The sequence below is a fragment of the Polyodon spathula genome, chromosome 4 (genome assembly GCF_017654505.1).
Source record: "Polyodon spathula isolate WHYD16114869_AA chromosome 4, ASM1765450v1, whole genome shotgun sequence".
Lineage (NCBI taxonomy): Eukaryota > Metazoa > Chordata > Actinopteri > Acipenseriformes > Polyodontidae > Polyodon > Polyodon spathula.
The window spans coordinates 1,371,191-1,398,688 of NC_054537.1; the positions used below are offsets into that span (position 1 = coordinate 1,371,191).

At 39.6% G+C, this 27,498-nt stretch overlaps 1 protein-coding gene across 2 annotated transcripts in view; it reads left to right on the forward strand.

Moving 5' to 3' along the window:
- The window catches only part of LOC121314040 (sodium channel protein type 4 subunit alpha-like), a 189,053-nt gene that overhangs the window by 12,866 nt on the left and 148,689 nt on the right, over window positions 1-27,498 (forward strand). For both annotated transcript variants that reach the window (XM_041246825.1, XM_041246826.1), the window contains exons 2-5: window positions 11,381-11,687; window positions 13,036-13,154; window positions 18,804-18,893; window positions 23,897-24,025. In XM_041246825.1, the coding sequence (XP_041102759.1) occupies window positions 11,421-11,687; window positions 13,036-13,154; window positions 18,804-18,893; window positions 23,897-24,025 (605 nt within the window). In that variant the 5' untranslated portion in view covers window positions 11,381-11,420. The remainder of the gene's footprint in view (window positions 1-11,380; window positions 11,688-13,035; window positions 13,155-18,803; window positions 18,894-23,896; window positions 24,026-27,498) is intronic.

The following is a 27,498-nucleotide window of genomic DNA, read 5'->3' on the forward strand; positions in this document are numbered from 1 at the left end:
ATTTTTAGTGAAAGTTTCTGAAAATGTTTAGGAAACATTCTGGTTACACTAAGGGGCAGAGTTCTTGGCTCCATTCAGAATAATTGTTAGGCACTTTTCTTCATCTTAATTAAAGGAACTTTAGACACAGTCCCTTAGACCGAAGTCTTCTTAATTAACTGAACTTTAGACACAGTCCCTTAGATCCAGGTCTTCTTAATTAATGGAACTTTAGACAGTCCCTTAGACTCAGGTCTTTCCACAAGGTGAACTGGTAGTTGTGTGTGGAGGGAGTTTAATACAACATGGACTGTATCTGAGTCAGCACTAGATTTAAAAACATTAAAGGTTGTGTGTGTATGCAAGAGCCCACCCCACATTACTAGGGCGCACACATTTCCTTTACATTACTCCCACATGCAGGGCAATCTGAAGACGTTCAAAGGGAAGGACGCAGTGATCTGTGAACGCTTCAATAAATACTGCTTTCCTGTGGGCTTTCTTTTATATATAGCTGTGGCAAAGTAGTAAGTAGTGCACAGGTGTGCAGGTGATGCAGTGCTCAATACAACGACAAACAACAAAGCACTGGTGAAGTGATGGCGTTTATTTATAATACAAATGTCACTTGACAACAGCAATAATAAAGGAGTACTGGCAATGCACAACAATGTGTATTGCTCAGTGAAATAACCACAGGGTTTAGTCCTGAAATAATAAACACAGTATAAACACACACAGAACACACACAATCGCCAGTCCTGAGTGAGTGCTGAAGTGTGAGTGGTGCAATACAATTTATTAGTGAACACGCGTGCACTGAAGTCCGGGTTGGGTGCTGTCTTAAGCGACAGCTCCCGGATTGTGTTAGCAAGAACAAACAGAAACAGTCGGACTGACAAACAAACAAAACACCATTACTCTCACGATTATTAATTACATGCGCTTTCCCACGGGTCCTTTCAGTAACCAACCAAAGGAACAGATCACTGGACCACTTCCCCTAAATACCCTCAGTCACGGCCAATCACGTATCCTCCAATCCGTGACTGACACATCACCTACCGCATTAAGGCGATGATTTCTGGTATATTGGCCCCGCCCCCTTCCTGGATGGCCGGCTTCCGACTGACCCTGGAATGAACTGCTGAACCATCCAGTCTGGGGCACTCTGCTTCAGTTATACCGTGCCCTCACAGCTCGAAAGGGAGATTGTTTAACAGGATTAATTCGCTCTCTGTCACAATCACATATGCATTATTAGCTTTCATTTGACTAGTTGCATATTTAAAATCTTTTATAAACAGCAACATGTGTTTATTGTATTCATGTAATAGTTATGTTATGTTATATAATAGTTAATAATATGATTAGAATGGATATCCTTTGCATTCTTTCATTCATAACTTTGAAATGCTCAGTCTGAATTCCAAGGTAGAACTGCAAGAAATCAAACCACATCCCGTTTTATGCACACTATGTTAAAATGTGTAAGCACATGCAGCAGGCAGTGTTGTGTGTATGCTGCCGTTACGGATTCTGTCCAGTCCCCTTTCAGTGAGATGGGAGGAGGTTAAAGCTCTTTTGCATTGTGGTAGAGACGGTCGATTGCGTTGGGCAGGGTTGCCGGTTCTCGCCTCAGCCTCATCCCTGTTAAGGACACCAAATGTATCTGTTTATTGATAAGGCGAGTCACTTTATTAGATGAGTTGGGACTTTAAACCATGAATGTCATATAAATCCACCTTTTCTCCGATTAATTGTTGAAGACACAGACTTTGCTTAAGCACGAGAACCTTGATCAGATGACATTATTGCCTAGTAGTTGATTGCATTGGGAAAGTATCAGTTAAATAACAGACAAAGACAGGGTCAACTACCAGTGCAATGCCCAATAATTAGGGTTTAATTATGATTACAGACTGATGTTTAAACACATTTAAAATCTTCAACTTACAGTTTTATTAACCCTTTCAAGGTTTTGCTTTCGGTCCATTTTGTTTGTTTTATTTTTTAACCCTAGAAGTTTTATTTGACTGCTCTGAGGTTAGCTGACGTACAGCAGTGCCCTGCAAGGCTGCATCTTTATTGGAGGAAGAGAGTTTCAGCGCACACAGGAGCCGCACACCCTCCTCCTCTTAGAGTTTGCAGGAATCACATTTCATTGCTTAAACTGGACGCTAATCAAGAGTTTAGAAGGTGTCAGCTAAATATAGAAACCGTTGATAATCTCTGTAAAGGACTCTGCTTCATTTGAATAATTCTATTTTAATCTCAACTCTGCTCCTCCATCACCTGCTAACATCAAGTTATTGGAGTTACATGGGTTTTAGATCAGAAGTACCAATTACCGAGAGAAAATGACAAACCCTATACTGTATCAGAGCAGTGTGTAAAACGTTTTCTCGGGAGATAGTGTTCAGACTCTGTCCTGTACAGTCGGTGAGATGAGAGGATGTTAAAATGACAAACCCTATACTGTATCAGAGCAGTGTGTAAAACGTTTTCTCGGGAGATAGTGTTCAGACTCTGTCCTGTACAGTCGGTGAGATGAGAGAATGTTAAAATGACAAACCCTGACCTTGCATGGACCAGGAAATTATAAAGCTTCACATGCCACGGGGTCAGCGTTGCTTTGCATATTGAGAAGCAGGGTCAACATCGCAAGGACCTTTTCATTGTACAAGGCTGCGAAAGCTTCTCTTCCATATGTCAGATGAGGGAGGAAATCCAGGGATGCACTTGAGTGATTGCATCTGATGGAAAGATTTGTTCTGTTCTCAGAAGTGTGATTATTGGAACAGGTTAATGGTGGAGCAGGGCAGGGAGATGTCTCATGATGTGGCTTTATTAAATGTGCACCAATTGTGTATGTATAGCTTGAATGACAAACAAATGTGGTCGTCCATATATTTGAACCTATATGCCTACATATTGCATTGTGTCTTCCTCAGAGTCAATGTGAAATCTTATCATCAGCAATAAGGGAAATACAAGTAGACCCATAAATATCCCGTTGTTTTAGTTCAATCACACGTGTCAATGTTATTGTAACAGAATCTACAGTTAACAACCTCCCCTCATCCCTCTTCTTAACTACTAGCAAGAAGGATCTATGAACAGGCAACTAGCAGCCCTCAGTCCCTCACCTGGCATGTGTTTATACACTGCTGTGCAAAAGTCTTAGACATGTTGCATTTTTATACTCTAACCCTAACCCTAACAATGTACTCAAAGTCTCCACTGGTGTTTTCTACTATTATAACAACCTTGACTTGAATAAAGAAGGAAAAACATTGAGTGAAATAGCTCGCATGGACAAGGTGTTGAGTGAAACAAATTGGATTGGCTTGCTTGCTTTGCTCGCCACATGCCTGGTAAGAAGAGCTTTATCACTAAAATGCACAGCATGAGCAGTAGGTGGTTTACAGGTTGTAAAGGAAGCTGTTTGATTTGTTTAGGGTGCTTGGAAGCTTCAATGCAAATTGGAGCCATATACACTTTTGTGGAGCTGCTTATAGTGACTTTAAAGAACAGAAAACAGTCAGATTTTTGACAAATGCTGTAGGCAGAGCATAACACAGTTCATATTTATTACAACTTGTACCATTTCATTAAGTGTGAGATGAGATTTCGGATTTTGTAAACATGCAATCTAAGGAAGCTGAAACCAGTATTAAAGTTGGAGACATTCATGGCTTGACACCAGATCCCTCATTGATAACCTTTAATTGTCTGTTGTGTGTGAGCAAATAAAATTACACCAGTGACACTTGCGGGTCACTGTTCCCTGGCAGCTGATAATCTTCTGACACAGAACTATGCCTGCCCTACTTAGAAAGCAACAGCTGAATAACAAAGAGCTGACACAGGCAATGAAGCACTTAAAATATGTGCCTGTGGATGGAGTAGGATGGATCACCCTGTCTGATTGAAAAGCCTGGTACAGTGGGAGGTGGTTTGGTGTCAGGCTCTCCCCTGCACCTCAGCTCTGTCTACTGTTTCTCAGGCAGGGTCTGTGGATGGACTGGGATGGATCACCCTGTCTGATTGAAAAGCCTGGTACAGCAAAGCGATGCAACAGACAGACACTGCTCCAGACTGATATGTTATGGTTTGACTATGGCAATACACTGTAAGGGTGCACTGTGTCTAGGAATCCGGGACAAATTCCATCCTGAAGTAATTTAGCCCGGGACCCTGACTTGATCTTTACATTTAGGGACTGTCCCGTCCAATTAGTGGTGGGTGGTCACCCTAGTCACAATATGTACAGTAACTCGCCAGTACTTGCACACTTCAATTGTACCTTCTTTGCTTTGCTGTCTTTCACAGCGAAAGCATTATGGTCACAGGCATATTCTTCTGGGAGTATTGTGTATTTAGGCTTTTTTTTTTTCATGTCACCACAATTTGCAATTCTGTTTTAAATTCCACAAGCGTGTAAATACTCCCTATCAAACTGTAATACAGCTTTAAATCTTGTGAGCAAGAGCAACTCGTTTTAAGTCTCACATGTGTTTACAATCCTCATACAGTTTGCTGTCACTATAGTAGGGATGGGTTTAAACTAAGTATTCAGAACGAATCAATGCGAGATACAAGTCTGGAAGGAGGGGACATTGCCCAGCTGCACTGGGATGGTTTTTTAAATATTTTTTTTTGTATGTATTTTATTATTATTTTTCCCCACAGGGAAAGGTGTCAAGTCAAGGTGAACCATTTCAACTGTTATTCCTGTGTTTATTGGATATACACTGATTTAATTTGTTCTGTGTCTGGGGTGTTTTACCGTTTTTTATATCAGTTAAAACTGAAAATCAGAAGCCTGGACCACAAATAAAAGAAAATAAAAAAGATAACATAGAAACACACTCTCAACATCCTGGGCTGTACGTACGGGACGTCACCTGCGCAGTCAGGGAAGTCAACTCTTCAGTCTTAAAGCGAGCGCTGTGTAACTGTGCCTCCGAAAAGAAAATCATTTTGTGTTGCAACAGAGTTGGAAACTATACTCAGCGTTTGAAAAAAGGAGTAACGCAGGCATATCTCTGTCAGGAATATAGGGTGACAAAAAGCACTCTGCTCTTTTGCTTGTTTAGTAACCATGCAGCAAAGCAAAACTGATTAAAAAAAAAAACAAAAAAACAAAACAACAACAACAACAAACTTCGAGGATCTGATTAACCTTTGATGTCGGGTTGATTTGGAATAAAAACTCAGATTGGGATTCTTGCATTCCGATTCCGATTTGGTGCATTTAGAAACGGTTCATGTCAGATTGATTATTAATTAAATTTCAGCTTCAAGTCAGGGATTTTGCTTTTTTGTACTGTGTTTTAATTATTTAACGAATAGGATAAAGCAAAGGCAGAATACTGCATACATGAGATGAACAGGTATTCACAATCTCACCTCATTAACTTACTCCAACAGTTTATAGTTCATTTTTATAGTGTCCTTTCGCTATAATGAACAGAAGGCTTGGACTCCCACGGGTTCATTATAGCGAGGGTGTTCTGTATATTATTTGTTATTGTTGTTCTGGTGAGGACATTTCCTCGTGATGATGAGACGTGGAGGACACATTAACAAGAGCAGTATTAAAGGAGTTTGACGGCATGTTGTTCCTTGTAACTGAAAACATTTCCTTTCTTGTGTCCTTGCTTGGAAAGTCGGCATTAACTTCTGTGTGCACTGTGACTTTTCAAAACACAACATAAATGAAGAGAAAGCATCGTGGCGAAATGCCAAGCGCTACGGGCTGACTAAATGCAGTCTGACATCAGAGAACACTTTGACATGATAACAAAACCCTCGACGCTCCCTCAGTGAAGCCTCAATCCATTAAACAGATAGCGCCAAGGCATTTCAAAATAAAAATTAAATTAAAAAATTTCACACTTAAGCAAGGCAAATAAAAACACAGAGAAGCATGGAATTTAACATTGGGAAAACTTGGGAAAGTTTTTATATGTAGTTTTCCTTCAAGGAAGAGACAACGTTGTTAGCTTTATGTTCGGATGACTTTTTACTGTTTAAAACAGTAATGGAAAAGTTTTTCTGTTTTGAATAGCCACAGTCTGAAGCATCAGCTCCTGGTCACAAAACTCTAAACACTGTTTTAAGGAATGTTATTAAGGAATGTTATTTATTTATTTAAGAACTTTGTGTTCCCTCAGCTTTAATATATCTGCCGTAGTTCTAAACAGGTGGAAATTATAAAAAAATAATGTCCCATAGTCATTACTTACGAGACTTTTTCATCAGGAAACAATTTAAACAGAATAGAACCTTTTCCAACCTGACTCAGCCTGGCAGCCCCTCTAACTGTATGTAAGATCTGCTGTCTTGCCGAGCATAAGAAGGGCATTTGGTGTGGAAAGGGTTACAGTCTGCCATCTGCACGTTAGCAAGCAAAGGGGGACACTGCATTGATGGGCTGAAGTTGTGCTGTTAAAAAGAGTAATGCTTCCCTGCTCTGGGAATTGACAGAGCAAATTAAGCCAGCAACCCTGTAAAGTGCATAAGTGTTTTCTCTGGTCAATATTACACGTAGGCAATGCTGTGTGGTGGGCATGCAGTAAATGTGCATTTTAAAATAGCTACAGTGGCTGTCAATCAACATTTCATGAAGTTAATTAAGATTTCCGGTGCTTATTTGCTACAGTGCTTGACATTTTGTTGATATCTTCAGCCCATACATTATTTTCCTGAAGATGTCTATGGATTTGTTGAAGTCGTTATCAATGTTGACAGCTCAGTAAATGCACCAAAATTCCCAAACAAGAACAGCAGCTGTAGCTCTAATAGAGAGAGCTTCAGGAGAGATTGTACAGGTATAACCTGGACACAATTTCAAAACAGAACTGCTCAGTAGTCATTGCCACTCTAAATCATAAGTATCGCAACATGTTTGCTTGCTGCTTGCAAATTTTCATAAATGTTGATGTTAAACTGGTGAACAAAACACAAATCTGCCAACCACGGGGCTCCCTTGTCTTTTTCATTTACACATTGAAATATCTTGGAATTTAGAAACCAAGTGAACAAAAGGGCTAGTATGGGACATGTCAACATGCCCTAACCGTGAATTAAAAACAACAGCAGAGAACAGTGATCTGCATTCCAGCTGACTGGCACAGCACAAACATGCGAATAGCTAACACTGTACTGCAGCTAATATCCTCAAAACCTGAACAGAATACCTAGCTGTTACACTTCATCAAAATAACAAGCAGCAATCATCTACTGCAAGGCATGCACTTCCCAGTAATTAACAGCAGAGACCTTGTGTACCATTGCCTTGGGAACAGCCCTACCCCCACCACTGTCTTCTGGAGTAGATTGGATGTGCTTTCAATACTTCAGAACCAGTAAATGTACTCTGAAAACAGGACATATTTTCACGTCCATAAGTATGATTAGCTCTTTACTGTATGTGCACTAAAGTCGGCTGGCAAGTTATTGATTTTGCAACAGCACTTCAGTTCAGCCGCCCCTGTTCAATCATCTCCAATTGTCAGCTGGGGACTCAAGGTACCCAGAGAATTGAGTGAGAGAGAGAGTGAGAGAGAGAAAGAGAGAGAGAGAGAGAGAGAGAGAGAGAGAGAGAGAGAGAGAGAGAGAGAGAGAGAGAGAGATGGCAGGAGCTACTGAAGACTCAAACAGCTGGTCTACTGAAATGTCTTTTGTTTTATTCTGCTGTATGGATGCTGTTGTGTGTTAAACAGTATTGTATTGCATATAAAGAGCTGTATACTGTATAGTGAGTTATTAAGAGCTACAGTGGCATCAGGACAAAGAGGATGCAAGCTAGCTTGGGGGTTATTTTGATCAACGTATGCCAGCTGGGATATGTTACACCTGGAGTAGAGCCTGTGAAAAACAGTAGAAAACAGTTAAAAGCTGTTATGTTTATTGTATAACCCATATATTGGCTCGATACAAAAACTAGAACACTAATGTAATGTTACATAAATTCCATGAGTGACCTTTTAATTATAAGGCTTGCTCCATGTTAAAATCAGTAATGAGCGCATGCTGTTTTTGCATGTACTGACGTGCGGTGAAGAGTATGGAACAATCCTGAATATTAGGACAGCTAGTTTAAAAGTGTCCTCTACAGTTTAAAAAACAAACAAACAAACCAAGCAAAACAAACAAAGTTATAATATGATACTGCATTTAAAGTGTTTATTGTAGAGGCCCCCATTCATCTCTATACTGAAATTTGGAAACACTGGACAGTGGTACATTTCAAAATACTATTAGAACAGAGTGACATCTGTGCCTGCTAAGTGGCGACTGAGTTTTATGTTTGATGTTTTATGACTGATTATGTGTTTTTTACTCCTTATTTCTTGTGTTTGATGTTGTTTGCTGTGGTGGTGTGAGCCTCGTACCTGGTCCTCATTGTGAATGAGAATTAGTTCTAATTGACTCATCTGGATAAAATAAATGTTTTGACTGATTTAACTTTTGACTAACGTTGTGACTTTCTCATTGTTCAAATCAGGAGTGTGCGATGCTGCACATATTGACATGTGAATGGTGCTAGTAACAGCAGATCACGTAAGCAGGAGAAACAAGTCAAACGTATGCATATTTGTTAAATTATCCAAATGTTCTACACTGCAGGAAAACCAGATGATACATTTGATACAAGAAAAAAAACGCTCTGAATGTTTTTGTTTTCTCATACTAAAATAAATATATATTTTTATTTTCTTGAGACAAAACCCCCTTGCCCTTCAGGGTATTATCCATCTGTAAAGGATTGATGGTCCTTGAGCAATGGAGGGCTCCTCTCTGTATGTGATCTTGCCCTGGCTGCAGTTACATGCTGTGACATTCTCATGCAGATGTGCACAGACACCCAGACTGCACAAACTAAACATGTCACTTCCGTTTTCTTTTTATTCCTGCACACTTTATTATGCAACCATAAGAACATAAGAACATAAGAAAGTTTACAAACAAGAGGAGGCCATTCGGCCCATCTTGCTCGTTTGTTGTTAGTAGCTTATTGATCCCAGAATCTCATCAAGCAGCTTCTTGAAGGATCCCAGGGTGTCAGCTTCAACAACATTACTGGGGAGTTGATTCCAGATTCCAGACCCTCACATTTCTTTGTGAGTGCCTCCTATTTTCTGTTCTGAATGCCCCTTTGTGACCCCTGGTCCTTGTTTCTTTTTTCAGGTCGAAACAGTCCCTTGGGTCGACATTGTCAATACCTTTTAGAATTTTGAATGCTTGAATTAGGTCACCGCATAGTCTTCTTTGTTCAAGACTGAACAGATTCAATTATTTTATCCTGTCTGCATATGACATGCCTTTTAAACCCAGAATAATTCTGGTCGCTCTTCTTTGCACTCTTTCTAGAGCAGCAAAATCCTTTTTGTAGTGAGGTGACCAGAACTGCACACAATATTCAAGATGAGTTCTTACTAATGCATTGTACAGTTTAAACATTACTTCCCTTGATTTAAATTCAACACTTTTCACAATGTCTCAGAGCATCTTGTTGGTCTTTTTTATAGCTTCCCCACATTGTCTAGATGAAGACATTTCTGAGTCAACAAAAACTCCTAGCTCTTTTTCATAGATTCCTTCTCCAATTTCAGTATCTCTCAGATGATATTTATGCACATTTTTATTTCCTGTGTGCAGTACCTTACACTTTTCTCTATTAAATGTCATTTGCCATGTGTCTGCCCAGTTCTGAATCTTGTCTAGATCATTTTGAATGACCTTTGCTGCTGCAACAGCATTTGCCACTCCTCCTATTTTTGTATCATCTGCAAATTTAACAAGTTTGCTTACTATACCAGAATCTAAATCATTAATGTAGATTAGGAATAGCAGAGGACCTAATACTGATCCCTGTGGTACACCACTGGTTACCACACTCCATTCTGAGGTTTCTCCTCTAATCAGTACTTTCTGTTTTCTACATGTTAACCACTCCCTAATCCATGTACATGTGTTTCCTTGAATCCCTACTGCGTTCAGTTTGAGAATTAATCTTTTATGCGGGACTTTGTCAAAAGCTTTCTGGAAATCTAAATAAACCATGTCATATGCTTTGCAATTATCCATTATCGATGTTGCATCCTCAAAAAAATCAAGCAGGTTAGTTAGACACGATCTCCCTTTCCTAAAACCATGTTGACTGTCTCCCAGGATACTGTTACCATATAGGTAATTTTCCATTTTGGATCTTATTATAGTTTCCATAAGTTTGCACGTAATAGAAGTCAGGCTAATTGGTCTGTAGTTACCTGGTTCAGTTTTGTTTCCCTTTTTGTGGATCGGTATTACGTTAGCAATTTTCCAGTCTGTTGGTACAACCCCTGTGTCAAGAGACTGTTGCATGATCTTGGTTAGCGGTTTGTAAATAACTTCTTTCATTTCTTTGAGTACTACTGGGAGGCTCTCATCCAGCCCAGGGGATTTGTTTATTTTAAAAAAAGTCAATGAAAGTCAAGGTCATCTACCACACAGTAGAGCCCGCATCGAGAGGGCTCTATCGCTATTAGAAAATTATTTATTTATGAATTTTCTCTTTAAAAAAAACTTTAAAACCTATATTTACCTTGAACTTCTGATATTTTGCCAGGTAATATTCCGTTGAGGAAAATAGTCCCTAACATAATTAGAATAGAAAAACGACAACGTTATTATTATTATTATTATTATTATTATTATTATTATTATTATTATTATTATTATTATTGCTAACATATTTATTTATTGGGGTCTTACTCTTTCTATGCAAGCACACACACACACACACACACACACACACACACACACACACACACACACACACGTACGCAAAAAATGAACAATTAAACCATTACATTAAAAACAACAATTAATACAACAGAAATAAAAAAGAGATACAAAATGTGGTTTTAATTGTAAAATTAGATAAACTATGATAAAAAAAAAGCCAGTTTGTAAAAACAGAATAATTAAAAACAGTATTTTATATATATATATATACACTATATATCAGACAACTAGAACTGAAGAGCAGCTGCTGGACGCAGGTGAAAGCTAATAATTACGATTACTGTACCTGTAACTAGAATAAGAGGCAATGATTGCAAAAAACATACAAAAGAACATCCAATCAATCATTAAAAACCTTGTTATCCAGATGAGTCAATTGAGAATAACTTCTCATTCACAATGATGACCTGACACGAGGCTCACAACACCACAGCACAACATAAACACAGTAAAAAAAGATGCATGATATTATTTAGCTATTCATTGGACTTATCGCAGTAAAAGCCACGTTGTTCTTCCTACCTGTATCACTTATTGTGTGCGTGAACTCCAGCTGCTCTAAACATTGACTCTTGTGTGATGTGTTTCTATTCTTTTCCAGCTGTAAGTAAAAACTAGTACAGAAGAATCAGGATGAAAAGATGGCAACCTTGTTGTTACCACCGGGTCCTGACAGCTTGCACCGGTTCACTCGTGAATCCCTGGCTGCTATCGAGAACCGCATCGCTGCGGAGCAGGCCCGGAACGCCAAACAGGAGTACCGAGAGGTTCTGGGAGACCAGGAAAAGCCACGGCCGAGACCCGACCTCGAGGCCAGCAAGCAGCTGCCACGCATATATGGGGATATCCCACCCCACCTCATCGGAGAGCCTCTGGACGATCTTGACCCTTTTTACAACTGTAAAAAAGTGAGTGAACTGTTGGATGTGTGAATAGTGAATGCTGCATAGGGCAGGGGTGGAAAAGACTGTCCTTCCACTCCTGGGTCCCAACCTGTTCAATGACAGACGCATTTTTATAGTCAATCAGAAAGTCACAAGTCACAATAAATGATTCCATTGTGTATATTGTAAATGTGCTGTTGGTCACGATGGCCTGCTTTTCTTTTAGCAGCCCCTGGATTTAGGCAAAGACATTCATAAGAGAAATAAAGGAAGCATTTCAATATGATTTATATTAAATACCAAAAGAATTGGATAAATTGAGAGGTTATTCTAACACACAGAACTTTTAAATCCTGTAAAAAAAAAAAAAAAAAACTGTCCTCACCACTGCCTTATTATTTTTGAAATAACACATGTGGTAATAGATATACAGATCGGTCCTGTTGCTGAAGAGCTACCCATGGGCATATTATGAGGCCGATGTTAGATAATGATTTCAGAGTTTCTTTATGTCCCGGAGAGTAAGTATTGTACCTCACAGGCATCCTAAACTGAACCCATGTATTGGCTTCTGCATTTCAAAATGACATCTCTGCCCTGAGAGGGGGTTCCCCCTCAAAAAGAGCGACACTCTGGAGAAATACATATAAATGTATTAGATCTCATTGCAGTGTATTGCATTTCGCCATTCATTCATGTAAATTAATTAATAGAGCCATCTGTATAGGTTTCTGACTGCCTACATACAGTGCTTGCTTATTTAGGATGTAACATAGGTTAGCCCTTTTAGTTTTGGTGTGTTCTTGTGTCTGCTGCAGTACAAGCTAGCATGCTGAGAAAGTAACACACAGCACATCTAACATATTAAAGCGATAGTGCCATGAGCAACAGGTAACCCTGCTGTAAACCCATAGCATGTAGAATGTAATCACAGCATCAGAAATGTGGCTCTGAGCACACACAGCTCCGTCAACTTAGTGTCAGGACAATGAAAAAAAAAAAAGCACCCTGGCCTACACCTCCATGTAGAATAGCCTTATCAGAGAGTTTGTGAACCCTGCCTTGCAAGTTGCATCTTGATGTGCCTCAGCTTTCTTAAACTGGTAATATGACCCCATAGTCTTAAGAAAAGACTGTTGCATTGATAAATGCCTTGTGGTCCTGCGTATTGTCATTCTATTTACAGTAGCTCTACAGAGTACAGTATTGAATGGCCATACATCTCCCGGTGGCATGCAGTGCCTAAAAGCAGTGGTCTTGGGTGATCACTAATTGCTTGTCTTTAAGCAGCAATTTCTTTTACTTCCTGACAATCAGGCGGTTTTTGTGTTTTGTGTAAAGATATTTTCTCTCTCTCTCTCTCTCCTCACAGACATTTATAGTACTGAACAAAGGAAAGGCGATCTTCCGATTTAATGGGACGTCTGCCCTGTACATATTTAGTCCTTTCCATCCAATCAGAAGAGCTTCAATTAAAGTTTTAGTGCATTCATATCCTTTTTCTTGATTGATAGAAATTGAAAGGGTTTGAAATCCTCTAACTGGTTTGAGTGTATTCCTTTGGTGACAGCTGTTAATTACAATGCTATACTGTCTGGGATTACATTTTAATATTCCAGTTTTGCAAGGTTATGTATTTTCCATTTCCGGAATAATGGTGTTGTATATAAATGGTTTTGCATTAGTGGACTGTTAAAGCAAGGCCAGGTTCGGAATGGTTATTGACCATGTCACAGCATGAGTAAACACAGTACTGTAGACTGCTGAGGATCTTTCAGCCAATCGGAGCGCTGCTGTATTCCATGACATCAACTATACCATATTGAGTTTTTACCGTGCTTTATTCTCAATATTGGTACAGTTGACGTCACCCACTTAAAAAAAAAAAAAAAAAAACTGAAAAATCTCATTCAACAGCAAAGTTAATTAAAAATGGTGACATCACAATGGGCCATGTATCTTGGCCACAGAGCGATATTCTCTTCATCATCCTTTAAAGAGTTAAAGGACTACAAGCATCTGTGAATGGGTTTGTTCACTTCTGCGTGTGCCGATATTCCCTGTGAATGCAGGCATTCACCTCTTACCCTAGATTTTAGCCTTGCCTGGGAAAATCAAGCCCTCTCATTGGCTAAAAGGCTTGTAGATCCAGAGGGGCATGTCACATTTAAAGAAGGTTAAAGGGCATCTGTCAGCAGAAATGGATTGCTTAAACTGAAACCCAAATGGTTTCCTAAAAGGAATGCCTAGAGTACATCAAACGGGTGCTTCCATACCCATCACTGCACTGAATATTAGAGACTGACTAACTTTGTCTTCAGTATCGTTTTGACTATTCAATGTTTATCTTGTAAACAAAATAGCTTTATCAAAAAACATTATTCATATACCCTTATAATGAATAATGTCATAGTAGCTGATCACAAGAGGGAGCTGAGCTTGCCAAAGAAGCACACATTTTAAACATAATCATAATAATTAAAGGTTCACTCACCTAGGTGGAAGAAAGTTTGAAAACAAACCATGACTCACCTAGAAACATGCGACAAATGCAATGCAGAAATACAGCTAAGAATGACCCCACAGTGCAGAGAAGAACAACAATGCCCTCAAACAGTGATGTTACTGCTGTATTAGGGGTTTCCAAATTAATACACAATCAAATAACTACAGTACAAGTTAATAGATCATTTATATTTAATTGGCATTCATATCATTTGATTATATACAAAAAATCTGAAATAACAAGAAAAGACTGCAGTTAGAAGCCATTAAATGGAAAAGCAGGATTCAATGTTTATAATTTAAAGCTGGGGGACCCAAGGAAGCTGCACTATAGAACTGTACCTGCATCTTTTACATTCCTATCCAGTGACCAGCACTTTGACATTTGTGTTCAGAAGTCTGATTGGGAGTCACTTTCCATTGTACGCTAAGTTCAGATGGCTGTTTCTCAGCTGTATCACAGCCAAAACACACTGTTGCTAAAAATAAAAATAAAAAAGTGTTTCAAAGTGTTGAGAAATATTAGTCTTACGGACACTTTGCTCATGGCGTGACTGATTAGAATCACAAGAGAGATTCTGTAGGTGTCTGGATTTAACACGGCAGTGCTTTCAAACCCTGATCCAACTCTTAAACACAGCAATGAGTCTCCATTATACCACAGCAGTGCTTTCAAACCCTGATCCAACTCTTAAACACAGCAATGAGTCTCCATTATACCACAGCAGTGCTTTCAAACCCTGATCCAACTCTTAAACACAGCAATGAGTCTCCATTGTACCACAGCAGTGCTTTCAAACCCTGATCCAACTCTTAAACACAGCAATGAGTCTCCATTATACCACAGCAGTGCTTTCAAACCCTGATCCAACTCTTAAACACAGCAATGAGTCTCCATTATACCACAGCAGTGCTTTCAAACCCTGATCCAACTCTTAAACACAGCAATGAGTCTCCATTATACCACAGCAGTGCTTTCAAACCCTGATCCAACTCTTAAACACAGCAATGAGTCTCCATTATACCACAGCAGTGCTTTCAAACCCTGATCCAACTCTTAAACACAGCAATGAGTCTCCATTATACCACAGCAGTGCTTTCAAACCCTGATCCAACTCTTAAACACAGCAATGAGTCTCCATTATACCACAGCAGTGCTTTCAAACCCTGATCCAACTCTTAAACACAGCAATGAGTCTCCATTATACCACAGCAGTGCTTTCAAACCCTGATCCAACTCTTAAACACAGCAATGAGTCTCCATTATACCACAGCAGTGCTTTCAAACCCTGATCCAACTCTTAAACACAGCAATGAGTCTCCATTATACCACAGCAGTGCTTTCAAACCCTGATCCAACTCTTAAACACAGCAATGAGTCTCCATTATACCACAGCAGTGCTTTCAAACCCTGATCCAACTCTTAAACACAGCAATGAGTCTCCATTATACCACAGCAGTGCTTTCAAACCCTGATCCAACTCTTAAACACAGCAATGAGTCTCCATTATACCACAGCAGTGCTTTCAAACCCTGATCCAACTCTTAAACACAGCAATGAGTCTCCATTATACCACAGCAGTGCTTTCAAACCCTGATCCAACTCTTAAACACAGCAATGAGTCTCCATTATACCACAGCAGTGCTTTCAAACCCTGATCCAACTCTTAAACACAGCAATGAGTCTCCATTATACCACAGCAGTGCTTTCAAACCCTGATCCAACTCTTAAACACAGCAATGAGTCTCCATTATACCACAGCAGTGCTTTCAAACCCTGATCCAACTCTTAAACACAGCAATGAGCCTCCATTATACCACAGCAGTGCTTTCAAACCCTGATCCAACTCTTAAACACAGCAATGAGCTTCCATTATACCACAGCAGTGCTTTCAAACCCTGATCCAACTCTTAAACACAGCAATGAGTCTCCATTATACCACAGCAGTGCTTTCAAACCCTGATCCAACTCTTAAACACAGCAATGAGTCTCCATTATACCACAGCAGTGCTTTCAAACCCTGATCCAACTCTTAAACACAGCAATGAGTCTCCATTATACCACAGCAGTGCTTTCAAACCCTGATCCAACTCTTAAACACAGCAATGAGTCTCCATTATACCACAGCAGTGCTTTCAAACCCTGATCCAACTCTTAAACACAGCAATGAGTCTCCATTATACCACAGCAGTGCTTTCAAACCCTGATCCAACTCTTAAACACAGCAATGAGTCTCCATTATACCACAGCAGTGCTTTCAAACCCTGATCCAACTCTTAAACACAGCAATGAGTCTCCATTATACCACAGCAGTGCTTTCAAACCCTGATCCAACTCTTAAACACAGCAATGAGTCTCCATTATACCACAGCAGTGCTTTCAAACCCTGATCCAACTCTTAAACACAGCAATGAGTCTCCATTATACCACAGCAGTGCTTTCAAACCCTGATCCAACTCTTAAACACAGCAATGAGTCTCCATTATACCACAGCAGAGCTTTCAAACCCTGATCCAACTCTTAAACACAGCAATGAGTCTCCATTATACCACAGCAGTGCTTTCAAACCCTGATCCAACTCTTAAACACAGCAATGAGTCTCCATTATACCACAGCCGAGCTTTCAAACCCTGATCCAACTCTTAAACACAGCAATGAGTCTCCATTATACCACAGCAGAGCTTTCAAACCCTGATCCAACTCTTAAACACAGCAATGAGTCTCCATTATACCACAGCAGTGCTTTCAAACCCTGATCCATCTCTTAAACACAGCAATGAGTTTCCATTATACCACAGCAGTGCTTTCAAACCCTGATCCAACTCTTAAACACAGCAATGCCCATGCCATCACCGTGACTTTAAATCACAACTGATAACAGGCTATTGATAGGCAGGGGCTCCCAAACCTAAAACCAAAATATAATAGATACAGATGAATCAGCTCTTGGCCCTAGCGTTACAGTGCATTTCTCTACCATCACAGATGAAATCTCAGTGATAACCCTCTCTTAATCCTGAAATGAAATAAGAGCAAAGAGCTTTAGAAACATGTCACCACTGCCCTGTTAGTTCTGGGTTGGAAACATGTCACCTCTGTCCTGTTAGTTCTGGGTTAGAAACATGTCACCACTGCCCTGTTATTTCTGGTTAGAGACATGTCACCATTGCCCTGTTAGTTCTGGTTAGAAACATGTCACCACTGCCCTGTTAGTTCTGGGACTTACAGACTGTGTGGGGAACTGTCCTCTTGTGATGGTGGCGTCCATTGTAAAGGGCAACTTTCTGAACACGCTGTACAACTATAAAGCAAAGGGTCTAGAGTACAATAATACCAGCTGGATTTGATCCTGCATCCTGTTACAGCCATGCAGGGTACTTTCAGTCACTCCAAAGTCTCTATCTGCACATATTGCGCATTCCTGAAGTAAAGCTGACTCACGCTTTCCATTTTGTAGAGTAAGTGCCATTCATAAAGAAGATACAGCCACCCTGAGATAAAGATGACATTAAAATCTCAGTCACAGTCGTTGGAAACGTCATTGCATTTTACTCTAAGATGGTCATCAATTAATAGCCTTTCAAACAGCTGGTTAAAAATAGGGTTCTTTACCCAAACAAAAATGTTAATGCTTGCGAATACTTCCTCTGTTTACTCATGACTGTGAACCAAGAGGCGTTCACAATACTGGTCAAAATATCAAATTAACTGGTAGATTTTGTCAAGATTGGCAGTCAGCTATCTGTTTATTAGTTAAATGACGAATTGTGTTTGTATAAATATTGGGGAACACTTTACATAATAGTTATTTAGTAAATACATGAGTACTTAATTTATTATTTACTTAATATTATTATGCATAGTTACAATGTACTTAATGTGTAAACTGTTCCGCACAATATATGTAAGTGTAGAATTGCTTCACAAAAAGGTTAGGGTTAGGGTTAGGGTTAGGATTAGGGTTAGAGTTAAGGATAGTGTTAAGGTTATTGTTAGGGGGTTAGGTTTATGTTATTCAAAAAGTTTTAAACTTGTTGTGGCAGAGCAAAGCTCTGCCCTTTTAAATTGGCAGGGATGGGGTTAACTTCCCCTACCTGCCTGGGTTTATTATGTTCAGGTGGCTGGGGTTGATTAGTTGATTAGGTTAATTAACGATCAATCAGCGCCCAGCCACCTGATATAAAAGGAGGCCTCAGCTTCTCATTTGGGAGAAGGGAGCTGAGGAAGCAGGTTGGTGTTTGTTTTGTGGTTTTTTGAATTTTCTAAATCCAGTGAAGGCATTGCCCAGCCTGGAAACTTTATTTTTGTGAGTTTTATTTTTGCTTTATTTGTGTTTGAGTATCTGTTATTTTGCCCTTGTGCACTTTATTTTTGTTTATTTATAATAAAATAGTTATTTTTTTTGAACTGCAGTCTGTCTCTGGGCCTCTATCCACTCGCCAGCCTGCCACACTTGTATAAAAAAAAAAAAAAACAGTAATTCTTTGTAAGTACACATGTATTTATTAAGTAACTACAATGTAAATACACAGTAATTAGAGACACTATGTAAAGTGTTACCATGTATACTGTACATATGATTTGTTTTTGCAATGCTTTTATTGTTGACACTTCCTTCACTCTCTCCCCTGCACATTGTTCAGTTTGTTTATAATGTGCACTATTCTGACCAACTGTGTGTTCATGGCCATGTCTGAACCATATTCCTGGGCCAAGTATGTTGAGTAAGTATGCTTTTTACATTTCTCCCTTTCTTATGCACATTGTCCTTCTAAAGATATACAGCAGTGTGCACATGTATTAGAACACCCCATTTCTTCTGTAGTTCAGCAGTGTGCACATGTATTACAACACCCCATTGCTTCTGTAGTTCAGCAGTGTGCACATGTATTACAACACCCCATTGCTTCTGTAGTTCAGCAGTGTGCACATGTATTAGAGCACCCCATTGCTTCTGTAGTTCAGCAGTGTGCACATGTATTAGAACACCCCATTGCTTCTGTAGTTCAGCAGTGTGCACATGTATTAGAGCACCCCATTGCTTCTGTAGTTCAGCAGTGTGCACATGTATTACAACACCCCATTGCTTCTGAAGTTCAGCAGTGTGCACATGTATTACAACACCCCATTGCTTCTGTAGTTCAGCAGTGTGCACATGTATTACAACACCCCATTGCTTCTGTAGTTCAGCAGTGTGCACATGTATTAGAACACCCCATTGCTTCTGTAGTTCAGCAGTGTGCACATGTATTAGAACACCCCATTGCTTCTGTAGTTCAGCAGTGTGCACATGTATTAGAGCACCCCATTGCTTCTGTAGTTCAGCAGTGTGCACATGTATTACAACACCCCATTGCTTCTGTAGTTCAGCAGTGTGCACATGTATTACAGCACCCCATTGCTTCTGTAGTTCAGCAGTGTGCACATGTATTACAACACCCCATTGCTTCTGTAGTTCAGCAGTGTGCACATGTATTACAACACCCCATTGCTTCTGTAGTTCAGCAGTGTGCACATGTATTACAACACCCCATTGCTTCTGTAGTTCAGCAGTGTGCACATGTATTAGAACACCCCATTGCTTCTGTAGTTCAGCAGTGTGCACATGTATTACAACACCCCATTGCTTCTGTAGTTCAGCAGTGTGCACATGTATTAGAACACCCCATTGCTTCTGTAGTTCAGCAGTGTGCACATGTATTAGAACACCCCATTGCTTCTGTAGTTCAGCAGTGTGCACATGTATTAGAACACCCCATTGCTTCTGTAGTTCAGCAGTGTGCACATGTATTACAACACCCCATTGCTTCTGTAGTTCAGCAGTGTGCACATGTATTACAACACCCCATTGCTTCTGTAGTTCAGCAGTGTGCACATGTATTACAACACCCCATTGCTTCTGTAGTTCAGCAGTGTGCACATGTATTAGAACACCCCATTGCTTCTGTAGTTCAGCAGTGTGCACATGTATTACAACACCCCATTGCTTCTGTAGTTCAGCAGTGTGCACATGTATTAGAGCACCCCATTGCTTCTGTAGTTCAGCAGTGTGCACATGTATTAGAACACCCCATTGCTTCTGTAGTTCAGCAGTGTGCACATGTATTAGAGCACCCCATTGCTTCTGTAGTTCAGCAGTGTGCACATGTATTACAACACCCCATTGCTTCTGTAGTTCAGCAGTGTGCACATGTATTAGAGCACCCCATTGCTTCTGTAGTTCAGCAGTGTGCACATGTATTACAACACCCCATTGCTTCTGTAGTTCAGCAGTGTGCACATGTATTACAACACCCCATTGCTTCTGTAGTTCAGCAGTGTGCACATGTATTACAACACCCCATTGCTTCTGTAGTTCAGCAGTGTGCACATGTATTAGAACACCCCATTGCTTCTGTAGTTCAGCAGTGTGCACATGTATTACAACACCCCATTGCTTCTGTAGTTCAGCAGTGTGCACATGTATTAGAACACCCCATTGCTTCTGTAGTTCAGCAGTGTGCACATGTATTAGAACACCCCATTGCTTCTGTAGTTCAGCAGTGTGCACATGTATTAGAACACCCCATTGCTTCTGTAGTTCAGCAGTGTGCACATGTATTACAACACCCCATTGCTTCTGTAGTTCAGCAGTGTGCACATGTATTACAACACCCCATTGCTTCTGTAGTTCAGCAGTGTGCACATGTATTAGAACACCCCATTGCTTCTGTAGTTCAGCAGTGTGCACATGTATTAGAACACCCCATTGCTTCTGTAGTTCAGCAGTGTGCACATGTATTACAACACCCCATTGCTTCTGTAGTTCAGCAGTGTGCACATGTATTAGAGCACCCCATTGCTTCTGTAGTTCAGCAGTGTGCACATGTATTACAACACCCCATTGCTCCTCTTGTTTTGATTTGTCGTGCATATGAAATCAAACCACTCTAGCTGAAAATCCTGGAAAACGAATTAAAATTAATTAATTAATTAATTAAATTAATGACTTTAATAGACCACACATTTCTCCCTTTCTTATGCACATTGTCCTTCTAAAGATATACAGCAGTGTGCACATGTATTAGAACACCCCATTTCAGTGTGCACATGTATTAGAGCACCCCATTGCTTCTGTAGTTCACAGTGTATTATTAACACCCCATTGCTTCTGTAGTTCAGCAGTGTGCACATGTATTACAACACCCCATTGCTTCTGTAGTTCAGCAGTGTGCACATGTATTACAACACCCCATTGCTTCTGTAGTTCAGCAGTGTGCACATGTATTACAACACCCCATTGCTTCTGTAGTTCAGCAGTGTGCACATGTATTACAACACCCCATTGCTTCTGTAGTTCAGCAGTGTGCACATGTATTAGAGCACCCCATTGCTTCTGTAGTTCAGCAGTGTGCACATGTATTAGAACACCCCATTGCTTCTGTAGTTCAGCAGTGTGCACATGTATTAGAACACCCCATTGCTTCTGTAGTTCAGCAGTGTGCACATGTATTACAACACCCCATTGCTTCTGTAGTTCAGCAGTGTGCACATGTATTACAACACCCCATTGCTTCTGTAGTTCAGCAGTGTGCACATGTATTAGAGCACCCCATTGCTTCTGTAGTTCAGCAGTGTGCACATGTATTACAACACCCCATTGCTTCTGTAGTTCAGCAGTGTGCACATGTATTAGAGCACCCCATTGCTTCTGTAGTTCAGCAGTGTGCACATGTATTACAACACCCCATTGCTTCTGTAGTTCAGCAGTGTGCACATGTATTAGAGCACCCCATTGCTTCTGTAGTTCAGCAGTGTGCACATGTATTAGAACACCCCATTGCTTCTGTAGTTCAGCAGTGTGCACATGTATTAGAGCACCCCATTGCTTCTGTAGTTCAGCAGTGTGCACATGTATTACAACACCCCATTGCTTCTGTAGTTCAGCAGTGTGCACATGTATTAGAGCACCCCATTGCTTCTGTAGTTCAGCAGTGTGCACATGTATTACAACACCCCATTGCTCCTCTTGTTTTGATTTGTCGTGCATATGAAATCAAACCACTCTAGCTGAAAATCCTGGAAAACGAATTAAAATTAATTAATTAATTAATTAATTAATGACTTTAATAGACCACACATGCAATTAATTCAAAATGGGAAGAGAAAAGGATAGCCACAAATGATAATATTCATGAGACTTTTTAGAAGTTTTTTTAAGATCCTGAGTGGAAATGTAAATTCTTCTGCAGGTAGTTATATAAAGGGTAGAAATGACACATCTTGAGGTGTTCCAATACATTTGCACTCTGCTGAATTCTTCTCTGTTCTTTGCTATTCCCTAAACTTACTTCCACAATACTGACCTCTGAACTGTGCCCTATTTGTCCTGATGTTAAGCTTTGCCAGGTGTTTCTTGTCTTGTGAGCCTCACTTTGCAAGTAAGTTAACAATGTAAGTCTACCCAGCTCATAACTCTGCTGACTGCACCTGCTATGCCACATCTGAATGAAATCATGGTATGACATACTTCTACTCTTCATTACAAAATAGACTGTTATGCCTCCTTCCAAAATTTTCGTTAAAGGTTTTTTTTTTCATTCCCATTTCTCATCGGAAGCTAGCTTTACTTTGAAGCAATTCAAACAATTCAACACCAGGCTTAGTCTTGAAGCACTGTGCATGGCCTCAAGTAAAAGTTAGTACACCTTTTACCTTTAATGAAGAGCTCCAAGCACTATAGTGGCAGTGTATTACCAGCAGATGCTGGAAGATGTTTTTTATTGCAAATGAAAAGAGGGGATTCATTGGTGTTTACCAAGGAACCCTGTCAGTCATTACCTTCTCCCGGCAGGAGAACACAATGTGCCTCCCAACACGTGTGACAGATTGCACCTCACGGTGCGCAGCCATTGGCTGCTATTTGGAGTTTAATTGATTGTGACTGTGTAAACAGAAGTGCTGTTGAACTTCCTAGTGTCAAAAGCTGCTGTGAGAGAATGCTGTTCAGTGCTTACCACGTCCTCGTACTGAATTGAAGACGGTAATGGCTCCGGGGAGGGGGTGTAGTATGCCAATTTTGGAGAAAATGTAATTAAGAAAAAAACAGCACAATATGGCCATGCAAAACTGAAGGGGTTTGATTTCTATTGAATAAGAAAATATTTTAGCTCACATCTGAATTTTAAGAATCTCAAACAGCAATTTTAAGATCAAGAAGGGTTGAGAGGTGCATTGATCACTTATAAAGAAATTAACAAGCAAATTAAAAAAGTACAAAATAACATAATGAGAATCAGAATGCTCCATTTATCATCTCCCTCCATCAACCTGGCTACAATTTGTTCTTTAGTTAATATATCTATTATATGTATGTGTATGTAATACATATATATATATATATATATATATATTATATATATATATATATAATATATATTATGATATATATTAATATATATATATATATATATAGATAAGTGTATATATATTGTCTTGAAGTGTCCATTCTTGTCTTGAAGACTGTCCATTCATTACAGGATAATGTATTGAAGCTTGCGATTCATTATTATGAGGCTGATGGTTACACATGCTTACCACCTTTCTGTGTCATCTGATCCTGATATACCTGCACTGTACCATATTTGAGGCAGCCCACATTTATAAACAGAAGAGTGGGTTGAATGCGCCTCATCACTCCCATTCCATTGACTGCTAATGCTCTCAATCTTTTAAACACTCCACTCAGGTACACTTTCACTGGCATTTACACTTTTGAATCCATGATAAAAATCCTGGCGAGAGGATTCTGCATTGGCCACTTTACCTTCCTGCGAGACCCATGGAATTGGTTGGATTTCAGTGTTATTCTCATGGCGTAAGTATCTGATCCCCAGAGTGAAGTCAGCTACCCCACCCCTTCCCTTTATTGTCCTCCTGTTTCTAGAACTGTATCCCAAGTGCTTTCATGGGAATTGTTTTGTCCTGTTTCCTGACCACTTTGAATTCCTTCAGAGGACTTTGCTTTCTTTTAAGAATGTCGTGTGTTGAGAAACAAAGCTTACTGCACGGTGGCTTCTTTTATAGGTTTTGTCTGGATCTAGAAATATCACCTACCCTATTAGTCAATGGCTGAACAAGCATATGTCTGAAAACATGACAAGAAGCTTTTAAAGTACATTCAAGCTGTAGATGATGAATCAAAGTAGGGATGTTAGATTCCGTTTCATTTCTTAACCCTGGTTTACCATGTGCATTTCATTTTCTGAATCAGGCTCTGCTTCTGGTCATGATTGTGTTCTTCATCTCACTTGACATGCCCTAGATTTCCCTAGCACTGTCACTATCATCAGCAACACTGTTTATCTGCTCAGCATCCTGGACTGCAGGAAATCTTGCTGGCATAGCAGGAGCCATTCTGCCATCCTGAAGCTTGTGTGGAGAGTGTAAAAAACAATATGCTTGGTCTAGAAACCCAGGGGCCAGCTTGTTCAAAGCTGACAGTTTCATAAAGAAAAGGACAGGGTCATGTGGAATTGTTTTCAGGAATTATAATGCCGCTATTATCATAGCATGCAACCTCTGTGTTCATTGTTAACATGGATTTTAAAACAAACAAATACTGTCAATTATAACATTATCCATGCTTCAGCGCTAGTCAAAAGCATGTGGCATTGACGAGGTTGTGGTTAAGGTCATTCAAACAGCCCGTGTACAGCTTTTGAAAACTCATTATTAGTGTTGTGCCCTATATTCATTTTACATATTTTAGAAGTTTGTGAAATTAAACACTTTGTTAAAATATATATATATATATATATATATATATATATATATATATATATATATATATAAAAAACTCTATATTGGCATGTCCTGTAAAATATTATTGGCACAAAGCATATAAAATGAAAGACAAATCCCTTAAACTCGTAGCACAAAAAAAAAAGTTGTGCTACCTTCTGCCATATCTGTAACGCCTTCAAATGAGTAGAGGGGTCTGCTACCTTTATGGCATTTATACAAACAAACTGTAGTCTGCTTTCTGAAAAAAAGATAGCATTCACATGAACTAGTGTGCTTGTAAAACTGAGCTCTGATACATAAAGGCAGCTCAGCTGAGAGATAGTGTTATTTGTGATCTCAGCAGCATATCCAGACAGAACCTTGGAAAGGGTGCAATAGGCTTGTCTTAACAACTTGAATGAATGGTGCCAAATTCTGTTGGGACCCAAAATACAGTAAAAGCCAAAATAAATTGTGGTGTAATTAATTATTATTATTATTATTATTATTATTATTATTATTATTGTTCTTTTTAAGATTTTGTTTTGTATTTTTGTTTTTGATTATTGTAAACAACAAATAAAATTGAAGTTAATTCCTCTCTAACTATTTAACCCATTCAGTCCTGCATCATTTTTGTTGAGCTGAAGAACAGCTTCCTTTTTTTGAGTATACATGCGAACAGGACAAAACAACATGTTTTTCAGAATATTCCAATGTGATTTGTTAAGATGAGGCAGAATTGAACGGGTTCATTACTTCATTCTAAAGAGGTGTGTGCATGCCTATGACTGTATCAAGCCCCGCTTCCATTGCTTGAAGCCCTTGCCCTCAGATTGGGTGTGGTTTGTGTAAACTGAAGCCAGCGGTCACCCTCTTAGCATCCTGAGTGCTAGAAAAAGAGCGAGGCTTTCCAACTGCCTTCATGTTTCCAGCTCTCAATTCCTCCAGGCCCAGACATCAAGTGTTTATTATCTAACTTGAAATCCACTTGAGTCATTTCTGAGATAAATTAAAATATACAGCATAGCAAAACCAAACTAAAGAGAGCCACTTAACCGTATAAAAAAAACACAACCTTAAAAGCACTTTAAATGAATCTTGTTGTATAAAATGTGAAAGGAAGTGGCTGTTTTGATTTATATTATATATATATTATAACCTATATATATATATATATATATATATATATATATATATATATATATATATATATCTATATATATATATATGTGTGTGTGTGTGTAGTGTATGTAGTGTATATATGTAAAGGGTTCACTAGTTCATTGAATAGCTGACAGGGATGTAGCCTGTTGTCAAGGAGGCTGTGTAAAGGCTTCTCCTGGGAGCGTACAGGGCTTCTGAGACATGAGGATGACTTGTGATAAACAGTATCTGCAGGGAAGCCTCCTGCTGTAATGTGTGTGCCTCCTCTTCTGCTCAGTACACCACCATTGGTTTTGTTTTGTTTGACATCCTGTCATATTTCTGTGTTATTAACTTTTTCAGGAAAGGCAGATATGTTTTGTCCAGTCATTACTCTAATGTGGCTGAATATTTTGTTTCCATGTGCTATGAACAAAACAAGTACAGGGCTTGTGTTTTGTCATGTGACCAGTATTCCTCAGTGGCTCTCTGGGTGTATATTATTAATATTAGTAGCAGTAGTTGAGTTAGCAGTAGAAATGCTAGATGGTAGTACTTTATCAAAGAAGTTGAATAGATTGGGATTCTTTGCTTCAAGCTTATTAGTGCTGAATGTACAGGACTAACCTGATCTATTATATTGTGAGCAAGCTCTGAATGTACAGTATAGGGCTGTTACAGCAAGCTCTGAATGCACAGTATAGAGCTGTTACAGCAAGCTCTGAATGCACAGTATAGAGCTGTTACAGCAAGCTCTGAATGCACAGTATAGGGCTGTTACAGCAAGCTCTGAATGCACAGTATAGGGCTGTTACAGCAAGCTCTGAATGCACAGTATAGAGCTGTTACAGCAAGCTCTGAATGCACAGTATAGGGCTGTTACAGCAAGCTCTGAATGCACAGTATAGAGCTGTTACAGCAAGCTCTGAATGTACAGTATAGGGCTGTTACAGCAAGCTCTGAATGCACAGTATAGGGTTGTTACAGCAAGCTCTGAATGCACAGTATAGAGCTGTTACAGCAAGCTCTGTTACAGCAAGCTCTGAATGTACAGTATAGGGCTGTTACAGCAAGCTCTGAATGCACAGTATAGAGCTGTTACAGCAAGCTCTGAATGCACAGTATAGGGCTGTTACAGCAAGCTCTGAATGCACAGTATAGGCTGCTGTTACAGCAAGCTCTGAATGCACAGTATAGGGCTGTTACAGCAAGCTCTGAATGCACAGTATAGGGCTGTTACAGCAAGCTCTGAATGCACAGTATAGAGCTGTTACAGCAAGCTCTGAATGCACAGTATAGAGCTGTTACAGCAAGCTCTGAATGCACAGTATAGAGCTGTTACAGCAAGCTCTGAATGCACAGTATAGAGCTGTTACAGCAAGCTCTGAATGCACAGTATAGGGCTGTTACAGCAAGCTC